This window comes from Populus trichocarpa, chromosome 1, assembly GCF_000002775.5.
Source record: "Populus trichocarpa isolate Nisqually-1 chromosome 1, P.trichocarpa_v4.1, whole genome shotgun sequence".
Taxonomy (NCBI): domain Eukaryota; kingdom Viridiplantae; phylum Streptophyta; class Magnoliopsida; order Malpighiales; family Salicaceae; genus Populus; species Populus trichocarpa.
Genome location: NC_037285.2, coordinates 14984840 through 14995812, shown reverse-complemented (window position 1 = coordinate 14995812; position 10973 = coordinate 14984840). Strand labels below are relative to the sequence as shown.

Here is a 10973-nt window from a genome sequence, read left to right as displayed (position 1 = left end):
TATTTTCCTTCAAACCCTAATTTGTAACAATTCAGCATCACAACTTGTTAGAAACTTCAAAAAACTTCATTTTCGTTCAATTTGGCTTCAATTGTTTTGCACCACAGACGGCTGTATATCACCATGAATTTCGTTGGGAACTCATGAAAGGGACAAGCTTGCATGATCACATGTTGGATTGGTTGGACCGTAGGTGAACTGTTTGGAGACTCCGTGATGCAGATCAGAGTAAAGGAAGGATAAAGGAGTTTAGCTAAGGGTAAATTGAGTTTATTACATGTGAAAACCTTCAAAGATTAATAATTATAAGGGAAGATAACTAAAATATTTATTTTTTATTCATTCATGTTTTTGTTTGTCAAAATACTATTATAACTCTTTATATAGAAAAATTAAACAAAAACCTTGTAATTTTGAATAGGAAAAATAAATTAAAAAAATTATTCCCTTCAAATAAAAAAAATAGAAAAACATAATAATACAAAACTATAAAATATAAATATAAAATTAACAAAGAAAAATATCTATTTTTTTAAAAATAAATGCTTCATCAGTATCCCAGGATTGGAAAGAACTCGTGCTTGAGTCGAGACGTAAGTCTGAAACCATCATCTACCAGGAACATCATTTGTATGAGCCACCTTATCCAACACAACATCTTCGTAAGGGTTGTCCCATCATAAACCTCTAATACAACACTTTTGTACCAAGTCAACCCATCATAGATCTTACAATTAGGATTTTCAAGAACAATAACCGACCCAGATAAAAATAACATACTAGTACTTCTGAGATGTTTTTTTTTCCAAGAAGAACCTCCTCATCTTGTTCGGCATAAACATGTCCTGTTCTGCGATCTTTCTCAACCATAATTATTTAACGGCACAAAACAATTAAACACAAAAAATCATTGAGTTCTGATATATATCCTTTACAACCTTGAACCAAAACCACCAAAAATTATTGAGTTCTGATATCAACCAACACAAATAAAAACAAAGGATAAAGAAGTACGTTACATGTTAAAACACTCAAAGATAAAACATACCGTAAGTCCGTAACTACATGGAAGACAATCAAAATATTCAATTATTATTCATTCCCGTTATTATAACATTTTATATAGAAAAAATAAAAAATTCTGAATAAAAAAACTAAAATAGAAAAATTATTCCCTTCAAATAAAAAAAATAAAAAACTATAAAATTAAAAATTAAAAAATTAACTAAAAAATATCTATGTTTCTAAAAAGCAGCTCGTGCATCTCTCCAATTTGAAGCTGCAAATCTAACCTTCGGTAGACACCTTTTGGCTACAAATGCGCGAGGTTTAAAAAGGCTTCTCTTGTTGGTTATACAGTGGCAGGCAACCTTCCCTGTCAAATAGAGAAGTCGGTGAGTGTTACAGTAATTCAGACTGGCATATATCCATTCGGGATCTCCATAATCTATATTTCTTGCCCAAAATTATCTGAGAATTGTTTGAGCGTTCAAATATGGAAAAGTGATCACCCCTACACAACAAAAATATTGTTCTCCTGCTTTTTGATCGAATAAACTTGTTTGGGATGATGAGATATAGTTTGCCCTCATCATATAAAAGCAGTCAATTAAACAGAAACCACAATCATTAATTCTTAATAATGTTTTTGTCCTCGTATATACAAATCATGGCTTGTCCTAACCGTACTCATTCCATTGTCACCGATCTAGTATTATATTATAATGGACTCAGATGAGAAAATTAGATACAGCAAAGAGCATATGTACTTACTTTCAAAATAGAATGGATGGTTGATTAATTTTATATATATATTTATATTTAGACCCAGTTTAATTTTGTATTTTAAAAATATTAGAAAAATTAAAGATTTTTTATTTTTTTAAAAAAACATAGATTTTACATTCTGAATTGCCTGTCAATGCCATAAGGGCACAGCGCCATCCGTTTTTCTAACCTGAATACAGGAAAGAGGAAGGAAATCCGTGGCCCTACTTCCACTTGGAGAGTCTCTCGCCAAGGTCTCTTCTGAAGACGTGTTTCAGATTTTGCCGCAGTCTCCGTGGGTGTCGGAATAATTACCTCGATGCTCTCTCTACTATTCAATTCTTATTAATTCGGTACTTCATCTTATAATTCTCTCAAATAAGCCCCTGTACTGTCTTTCCATCTATTAATTTGCCCTTTGGCTCCATTCCTCTCTATTAGTGTTTATTTGGGAATTGCTATTTTTAATGCTTAAAATAAAATATATTACAAAAACTACAAAATTGGAAAAGGACCGGAACCCTTTTAAATTAAAATCTCATTATCTTTTTACATAATATATCCAAACTCGTAAAAAGAAAAACACAAATAAATTAGTACTTAGGAATCAAGATTGTAAACTTAAAAATGCATTTAGGGGGGGGGGGACTTGTTTGATTGCAAGCTCTAGTTTAAATTTATTGTTTAATAACTTAAAATGATATCTAGTTTTTATTTTCAGTCAGAGAAATTATTATTATTATTATTTTTTATTAACGCGGGTGTTTGGATCAGCTTGCGTGTACCTCGACTAATTTCACAGGCCCGAAGTTAACGACCATGTAAGTCTCCAGTGGCTATCATATTAGCAACCACAGGACTCAAACCTGAAACTAGAAGATAAGTAAATTTTTTGATCTCAAGCTCTTAAAACTGATAAGAGAAATTATTTTAATTGTGCGTGTCCATGACATTGATAATTGCATGCCACCAACTCCTCTAGTGTCAAAGGATCGTCATCCCTCATCCAGAAAACTCGTCGTCTAAATTATTGCCCTGCACCAAAAGCTATGAAATAATTGGATTTGGATTTGATTTGAGCATAGGATTGGATATTGGGTATGCTTGTGATTTATTCTAAGGTGTATGAATTTGTTTGTGTTAAAGGGACAATAGAGGATTGGTGTCATGTAATGATAAAGAACAAGAGAAAAGGTTGAGATGAAAAGATTTTTGCTGTCTTGTCGTCTTTATTATAAATCGTTAAAGTAATCTCGGAGGAATCGGATGGAAGTTTAAAAGACAAAAAGATCGTAGAAGGGTCTCATCAAGATAAAGCATACGATGAGGGACCATACAGACAAACATTGAATAGTAGAGGGACAACCGAGCTTATTGACTCCCTGTGTATAAAGAGATGGCGAAGTCCTCTACTACAAGCAGCCAAGTCGAGAAGAAGTGCCATTTCACACACAACACACTTGGTCTCTGTTTTCTCAACCGAGATTCCTGGTGAATTTCCGTAACCAGCATTCTGTCTGGTATTTCTTTCTCCGAATTCTCTACTATTTTACTCATACAAACAGGCACATTCCTGCTTGCTTCAGCCCTTCTTGTTCAAGACTTGATTTTTGTGGCTTTCATGTAATCTTGGCTTCCTTGTTTTGGGCTTACTTTTCTTTTTCTGTTTCTTGGCTGTGCAAGAAAAATGAAAAGCTGACTTTCGGTTGTTTTGGTAACAAAATCTGTGGCTGGTTGATGATGACATGCAGTCAAAAGAAACGAATCTACATTTCTTTTCCTTTCTTGATTTCATTTCTTTGTAAGGAAAGGGAGATTTTGCTCGATCAATCCTCCCTACATTTCATTTCCTCAGCTTTGAATGTCAAAGATTTCCTTTCTGTTTTTTTAGAAAGAATCAAATTTCTCTGTTTTCCATTTTGTCCTTTCATTTTTTACTTTTGATGTAACAGTTTGGTAAAGGAGTTTCTTTTACAGGTATAGCAGAATATTTAATTTGCTATAATTTCCTAAACCTCTGTTTTCTCCAAATTTTCCTCTCTTTCGCTCTCTCCCACACCTCTGTTTTCTTCTGTTTTCTAAGTGGTTCGTCTTCAGTATCTTTTCTTATCTGATTGTAATTGCACTACTGATACTATATTGTAATTCAGAGATCATGGAGAACATGAAAACCCCATTTAGAGGTATCCTAAACGATGTTAAAGGAAGAATAGCTTGCTATAAACAAGATTGGGTTGCTGGCATTCTTTCTGGATTCGGGTATCTATTACTCAAGTAGCATAATCTTCCCATCCTGTCTTTGAAACTTTATCTAAATTTTCTTTCGATCTTTTGTGACAGTATACTAGCACCAACTACATATATCTTCTTCGCTTCAGCCCTTCCTGTTATTGCCTTCGGAGAGCAACTTAGTAGAGATACAGGTTGCCTCTTTTGAACTCTCAATTTTCATGCTATCCTCTCTAGAAAAGCATAGCCCAGTAAAAGGTGGATATTCGGACTTGTAGAGATTGCAGTGATTCCTTTTGTTTACTTTAGAAAATGAAAGATCAGGAAAAGGAAATGGAAATCCTGAGAAGCACAACCTCTGATAAATTGCAGAATTTAATATATTGCAGCTTGGTGCATAAAAAATAAAAAGTAGACCGTTAAAATGGATTCTTAAGGCTATATTTGTTTTTTTTTTATTAACTTACCCTCTTTGCACTATTTGCTTCACTTCTTGTTCTAATCACAGGTCCATAATTTTATTTAAGGAGTTTGGAAGTAATGCAACTTTTTCAATTTACTATTTGTAGATGGAAGCTTGAGCACAGTAGAAACATTAGTTTCTACTGCTCTTTGTGGCATCATACACTCAATACTTGGTGGCCAACCTCTTTTAATTTTAGGAGTAGCAGAGCCAACTGTTATAATGTACACTTATTTGTACAACTTTGCTAAAGGAAGGGAACATTTAGGACAAAAACTCTTCTTGGCTTGGGCTGGATGGTATGGGAAATTCGTTTTGTGTCTTGCTCAAAATTGTTGCTTATATTTGGATTTGTTTTATGTATTCGTTTTTTCTGGTGACTGCTGCAGGGTTTGTGTCTGGACAGCTGTTTTGCTGTTTCTTCTTGCAATATTCAATGCTTGTGCTATAATCAATCGGTTTACTCGGTTAGCAGGCGAACTTTTTGGCATGCTGATTTCTGTTTTATTCATCCAAGAGGCTATCAAGGTATGTGAAATCAATACAAAAAAGAAATAAAAAAGTTTGTGTAAGTGAATAGAAACTTGATGAGTGTGATGATACTATGGTAATTAAAAATGTTGCACCATATTTGGATCACAGGGCATGGTCAGCGAGTTTGAAATTCCCAAATCTGAGGACCCGAAGTTAGATAAGTATCAATTTCAATGGCTTTACACTAATGGACTGTTGGGTATCATATTCACTTTTGGACTTCTTTACACTGCCTTAAAAAGTAGAAGGGCAAGAGCATGGTGGTATGGCACAGGTTTGTGTAGCAACGTTTAGAATCTTTGCATTTCTGGTTAGATATTCATAGGTTGAACACGAGGTTTTAAAAATTTTTGCACCATGTTGTCCAGGGTGGTTTAGAAGTTTCATTGCAGACTATGGTGTTCCTTTGATGGTTGTGGCATGGACAGCACTTTCATTTAGCATACCTAGCAAAGTTCCTTCTGGGGTTCCCAGAAGACTTTTTAGCCCTCTTCCACGGGACTCTGCATCCTTACATCACTGGACTGTCATCAAGGTAACCAAACCTTGATTGGAATTTCTAAGGCAGCATTTTTTTACAAATGGATCATTCTTTTGCTTAATGACTTGTTTGGTGCATGACTGTTTTATCAGCTTCAAGACACTTGCAGATAATATCTATTTTTTGCATCAATTACAGGATATGGGAAATGTCCCTCCAGCATACATCTTTGCTGCATTTATTCCTGCTGTGATGATAGCAGGGCTCTACTTTTTTGACCACAGTGTTGCATCCCAGATGGCACAACAAAAGGAGTTCAATCTTAAAAATCCTTCTGCGTACCATTATGACATCTTGCTACTGGGCTTTATGGTACATATCATCCACATATGTTAAAGCTGGCTTTTCTTATCATCATGTTTCTCAAAAACTTGTGTTCTACTATTGACTGGTTGGTTTCAGACTTTGCTTTGTGGATTAATCGGGCTACCTCCTTCTAATGGTGTTCTACCACAGTCTCCTATGCATACTAAGAGCCTTGCAGTCCTCAAAAGACAGGTCAAATTGCAGATTTTCAATAGAAAACTTCTTAAGCTAATTAGCTTAGCAGCCTTTAGATGCTTATAGAATCTGGTTGATCATTTGCAGTTGATTCGAAGGAAGATGGTGGCAAGTGCCAAGGAAAGCATCAAACAGAAAGCTAGCAACTCTGAAATCTATGGCAATATGCAAGCTGTGTTCATTGAAATGGACAGCATTCCAATTGTGAGTTCTTTGATCAATACAAACTTAAAGTGTCCGTCCTGTTAAAATCAACATTATAATGCTTCTTACGCCAAACGCACGAACATTTTCTAACAAATGACCTGTACAGGTTCCGTGTTGTAGCCATATGTTTAAAGTTTTAAGAATTTTAGCTTGTCTCTGGGATGATGGTAAAGTTCACAAATCGTCGCAGCATATTAATGCCAACACCATGGTTTTCTGATTTGCAGAATGCAGTAATTAAAGAGCTGGAAGACCTGAAAGAGGCAGTCATGAAAGGAGAAGATCCAAAGGATACGTTTGATCCTGAGAAGCACATTGATGCCTACTTGCCTGTCCGAGTTAATGAGCAAAGAGTTAGCAATTTTCTTCAGTCTCTACTTGTGGCAGCATCAGTATGTGCTATGCCTGCAATAAAGCTGATACCTACATCAGTACTTTGGGGATATTTTGCTTACATGGCAATTGACAGTCTTCCTGGGAACCAGTTCTGGGAGAGAATGCTACTTCTATTCATTGCACCTGGCCGGCGCTATAAGTAAGTTATTTGTCATTCCGAGTAATACAATAATCCAAATGGTATTTTAGAATTAGAGCAATATTTTCTAAAACCTTGCTCAGTTGCATCTTAAGAACCAGATTGAACCAAAATTGTTCAATTTTTTCTCATGATTTCAGAAAATTCTGTTTTTTTATAGGAAAAAAATTGAATCTTGAATTTTCCCATTTTCTTCAAGATATCTCTTTAAATGCATCATAAATGTTAAATGTTTTTAAGAGCTTCCTGATTGCAAGTGTATGTTACTTTTATCATTCTGACATGTATTGTTATTAGCTGCCTATGATTTTACCGGTTACCACTGTGCCTGGCATTCACTTTTGACAGGGTCCTGGAGGGGATTCATGCTTCCTTTGTGGAATCAATTCCATTCAAATACATAGCCATATTTACCATCTTCCAATTCGTCTATTTCCTGGTCTGTTTTGGTGTGACCTGGATTCCGATAGCTGGAATCTTGTTCCCCCTGCCGTTCTTTATTCTCATCAGCATCAGACAGCACGTCCTTCCTAAGTTGTTCCGTCCAAATCATTTGCGGGAACTAGATGCAGCCGAATATGAGGAGATTACCGGCGCCCCACGACTTTCTCTCAGCTTCTCTTTCAAGGCATATTATTCTCCAGACCTCTCTTGCTATCTGCTGATTCTTTGTAGTTTTTATTGTGCTAATACTAAATTCATGTGACATTCTATGAGGAACGTGTTCTATCAGGAACGAGAAGCACCTGTTCTTGGAAATGAGGAAGGCAAAGTCGAAATGTGTGATGCTGAGATATTAGACGAGCTAACTACCAGCAGAGGGGAGTTGAAGGTTAGAACTGTAAGCTTCAGGGAAGAGAATGCTACTCAGGTATTCTGGTTTCTTTATTCTTAAAAAGTACAAAGAACTCAAGAGTAGGACTATTGGTGCTATATTGCATTTGAAAAGTGCACGTTCCAGTACGTACATAAATGTGTTTCAAATTTCTCTCTATCAATTTTATTCACATATTTGGCATAAGAAATCGATGTTTACAGGTTTCTATGTCGTTGTTGCAGGTCTGCTCCAATGGTGCTGTCCAACCAGAATGAGAGATGGTGAATTGTACTCGGAAGATATAAATGGCGACGACGACGACATTTACAGTTAGGAGAGAAGAATTCCATCATAATAGTTACAGAAAGAAGCCAAGAACAGATCATTAAGTTTTGTCCAGTCAGAATTATCCCATCCTTTAATTTCTAGTCCCTTCAATGTATATAAATCCAAATTAGCATTAGTAAAGCGATAGAGAAGATTTGCAGTATATTTCATGAGATTACTTAGATGGATGTCTCGCCGTATTTAATTTTTTTTTTTTAAGAATCGGGTCAATTTAGTTAATTTAATAATATAAATAAAAAAAATACAATGATAATAAATAAATAAAAAAATAACAGTAAAAAAATAGTTAAAAAGAACTTTGATCTAAGCCCGTCCGAGTTAGTATATTAAATATGCGACTTGATTATAATATCGGGGTAATTCTATCAAAAACAAATTGAATAAAATTATAAAATTTAATTATCAAGTAATTTAAAAAAACAAAATTCAATCAATCCAGTTGAATCCAACTCGCTGCAAAATTAAGGAGAAAGCCCGCAGCGGAGCACGGGCAGCATATGTAGTGTTTTCTATGATTCATACGGAGAAGTTTTCAATTAGTTATGGGATCCACAGGCCACAACAATGCAGAAGACGCCTATAATAGGCATTTTTCGAGGAACAAGCTCCTATAATTTTTTATAGTAGAAAAAACCATAGATACATCATTCTTCGAGGAACATTATAATTAAACTCATTTCAAGCCCCTCTTGTTTACATTACAAGAAACCTATGGTACATAAAGACATATATATGATGATCAAGATGAAAGAATGTGGTTTGCACAAGCAATGCAATTAGCACATTATCACAGATGACGCCTTGGATTTCGAACACTAACCAGCTTCACATCATCTAATACTGGGCCGCATAGAGAACCAGAGTTGTCACTTTTCATGGTGTAAAATGAGCTAAGAAATGTAATTCTTGTGTGATTTGACACGGCCTTGAACACGAACTTGGCACGCTTGAACCCTCCTTTGCCATTAGATTCATAAGGAACTTGAGTTCTGTCCTTGCCAGCATAAACCTCTACAACCATTGATCCCACACATGAGTTGCTGGTGTCACCAACATAGAATGTGAGGACATAGATCTTATTGATTATGGTCTTCACAGTTTGCGAGATAGCACTCTCTTTTCCTGCTACAAGCTCAACAGCTCTTTTTCCCTCTGGGACTGTAAAGTGCTCTCTATCTATGTACTTTACTGCCTTGAGAGAGTCAACTATCCATCCAGGTAGAGGACATTGATCATCTTCAATGTGGGGAGGGATTAGGACACCCCAGTCTGTGTTGGGAAACATGTAAGGACCCTCCTCAAAATTCCCATTCTTTAACAAGTTGTCTGCGATATAATAAGTAGAAATAAATCAAAACCAAATCAGATTAAGATTTGATTGAGAAAAAATCATATTAATTAAGTTGAAATCCAATTCCTTGATAATTTTGTTACCTCTGGCACGCTTTGGATTGGACAAAAGCTTTAACGCGACGGAATCAACAAGTGGGCCGCAGGCGGCATCCTCCTCCACACCAGGGTTGTGGATGGAGATCTCAACCTCAGGCCCGTCAGCATGGAAAGCCCATGCATAGGCATCCCATCCATTGCTACTATACATTGTTTGCATTGGCAAGATTCCCCAATCTCTTGGCTCCGAATTAGGTGAAACAGACAAGTTTAGTTTCTCCTCTTGGGCACAAGTGCGAGCCACATTGAAGGTTAGAGAGTAGAACTCGCCTTGTGTGACCTTAACTTTTTGCTTAATTGATGCTTCGTTCCCTAATCTGACTGCGTAGGCTCCAACAGGCACTACCAGCAACATGTCACCTTGTTTATGCCCTGATTTAATGTACTCGATGAAGCCGGAAATTTCCCAGTTAGGAATTGCATTCTTGGCTGTCACTACCGTTCCTTTCATTTCCGATGGCTTTGGCCCATACTCGAAGTCTCCATTGGGCAATAAACCTGAAATCAATGGCCATTAGTTGACTCAAGCACATGAAATATAAATGCTGCATGTAAACGCCATCCTGCATGTTGGGATTGATATGAAAATGCAAGCTAAAATCAAAATTAAAAAAAAAAGTGAATTAAGTTTTTTACAAAATTAAGGGTCTGTTCACTGATAGAAAGTTATTTCTTTTTTTTTCATTTTCGTTTTCACATTTTTTTAGCAAATAAGGAGCTGATTCTCAGCTTAGAAAAAAAAACAAGCAGGGTCTTGAATTCAGATCCAACGATAAGAAGGAATCGAAGAAAAAACAAGCAATGGCAGATACATGTATTATATATCCCACAAGGAACCAAAAGGAAGTGACCAGCAAAGATGTGGTAGCAAGCAATTCAAAGCTGAAACTTTGTGAGTGGACGAAAAAACATTTGGAGGACTTACCATCGGTGACTGACAACGCAACTTGCCAGGTGATGCAGAGTGACACTAACAGCACGGTGGCTCTGTACATTGCGTTTAATTTACAGGGAGAGAGAGGGAGGAAGGAGATGTTAGGCATGGAGATCGCTTGAAGGTGTGCCGTGTGCGTTGGGTTTTATTTGCTTTGGTCCACGAAAAAGACACCGGTTTGGGTCAAAACTACATGAGTGCCACTGCATCTATTTGTTGGTCATCTTCATTCAAGACAAAAGGTCACTAACATTGTGGATTAATCTTAAAACGTTCTCATGTTTCAAAATCACTGTTTTTTACGTCATTATAGTTTTTTTTTTCATGGTCATCTGTGATTATTTCTTTTATTGAATTGAGAATATGAATTTAACCCAATATATAATTTGATTAGAAATATATTTAATTAGAAAAAAAGATACAAGATAATTCTATACTTAGATGCAAGAACTTGGTATGAATGTACACTTCTTACAGTTCTACACACTCAATAAGAGTTAGAACAGAAATTAAATTATAAAAAATAGTGATCAATTCAACTGTAATAGTAAAAGTAGCTTAGAGAATACAATTCCAGCATTTTTTTTATATTTGGAGAATGATATAAGAATCGAATATTCTTGGGGAGCTAAATTTTAAGATTTGGTC

At 35.9% G+C, this 10973-nt stretch overlaps 2 protein-coding genes across 7 annotated transcripts; one reads left to right on the top strand and one right to left on the bottom strand.

Annotated features, from left to right (window-relative positions):
• The first annotated feature begins 2914 nt into the window (after window positions 1–2914).
• LOC7486618 (boron transporter 4) lies at window positions 2915–8103 on the top strand. Of its 6 annotated transcripts, none has more exons than XM_024609760.2 (14): window positions 2916–3287; window positions 3918–4026; window positions 4108–4190; window positions 4566–4758; window positions 4849–4987; window positions 5102–5267; window positions 5362–5528; window positions 5673–5846; window positions 5937–6032; window positions 6123–6239; window positions 6470–6777; window positions 7126–7405; window positions 7511–7648; window positions 7837–8103. In XM_024609760.2, the coding sequence occupies exons 2-14, from the start codon at window positions 3923–3925 to the stop codon at window positions 7867–7869; spliced, it is 1998 nt and encodes a 665-aa protein (XP_024465528.2). In that variant the 5' UTR covers window positions 2916–3287; window positions 3918–3922; the 3' UTR covers window positions 7870–8103. The 6 variants fall into 6 exon arrangements, with proteins under 6 accessions (XP_024465545.2, XP_024465528.2, XP_024465525.2 ...); XM_024609757.2 differs by having other exon boundaries at window positions 2916–3390; XM_052451565.1 differs by having other exon boundaries at window positions 2916–3568.
• Window positions 8104–8531: 428 nt separating this feature from the next.
• LOC7478790 (protein DUF642 L-GALACTONO-1,4-LACTONE-RESPONSIVE GENE 2) lies at window positions 8532–10643 on the bottom strand. Its single transcript, XM_002298079.4, has 3 exons — window positions 10317–10643; window positions 9377–9889; window positions 8532–9268 (listed from the first exon to the last, which is right to left on the bottom strand). The coding sequence occupies exons 1-3, from the start codon at window positions 10432–10434 to the stop codon at window positions 8730–8732; spliced, it is 1170 nt and encodes a 389-aa protein (XP_002298115.2). The 5' UTR covers window positions 10435–10643; the 3' UTR covers window positions 8532–8729.
• Window positions 10644–10973: the final 330 nt, after the last annotated feature.

Coding starts and splice junctions, on each gene's coding strand:
- LOC7486618 (XM_024609760.2), top strand. CDS start 3,923: ATGGAGAACATGAAAACCCCATTTAGAGGTATCCTAAACGATGTTAAA. Junction 4,027..4,107: donor GGCATTCTTTCTGGATTCGG/GTATCTATTACT, acceptor CTTTTGTGACAG/TATACTAGCACCAACTACAT. Junction 4,988..5,101: donor TCATCCAAGAGGCTATCAAG/GTATGTGAAATC, acceptor TTTGGATCACAG/GGCATGGTCAGCGAGTTTGA.
- LOC7478790 (XM_002298079.4), bottom strand. CDS start 10,434: ATGCCTAACATCTCCTTCCTCCCTCTCTCTCCCTGTAAATTAAACGCA. Junction 9,890..10,316: donor TGCGTTGTCAGTCACCGATG/GTAAGTCCTCCA, acceptor CATTGATTTCAG/GTTTATTGCCCAATGGAGAC. Junction 9,269..9,376: donor CAATCCAAAGCGTGCCAGAG/GTAACAAAATTA, acceptor ATTATATCGCAG/ACAACTTGTTAAAGAATGGG.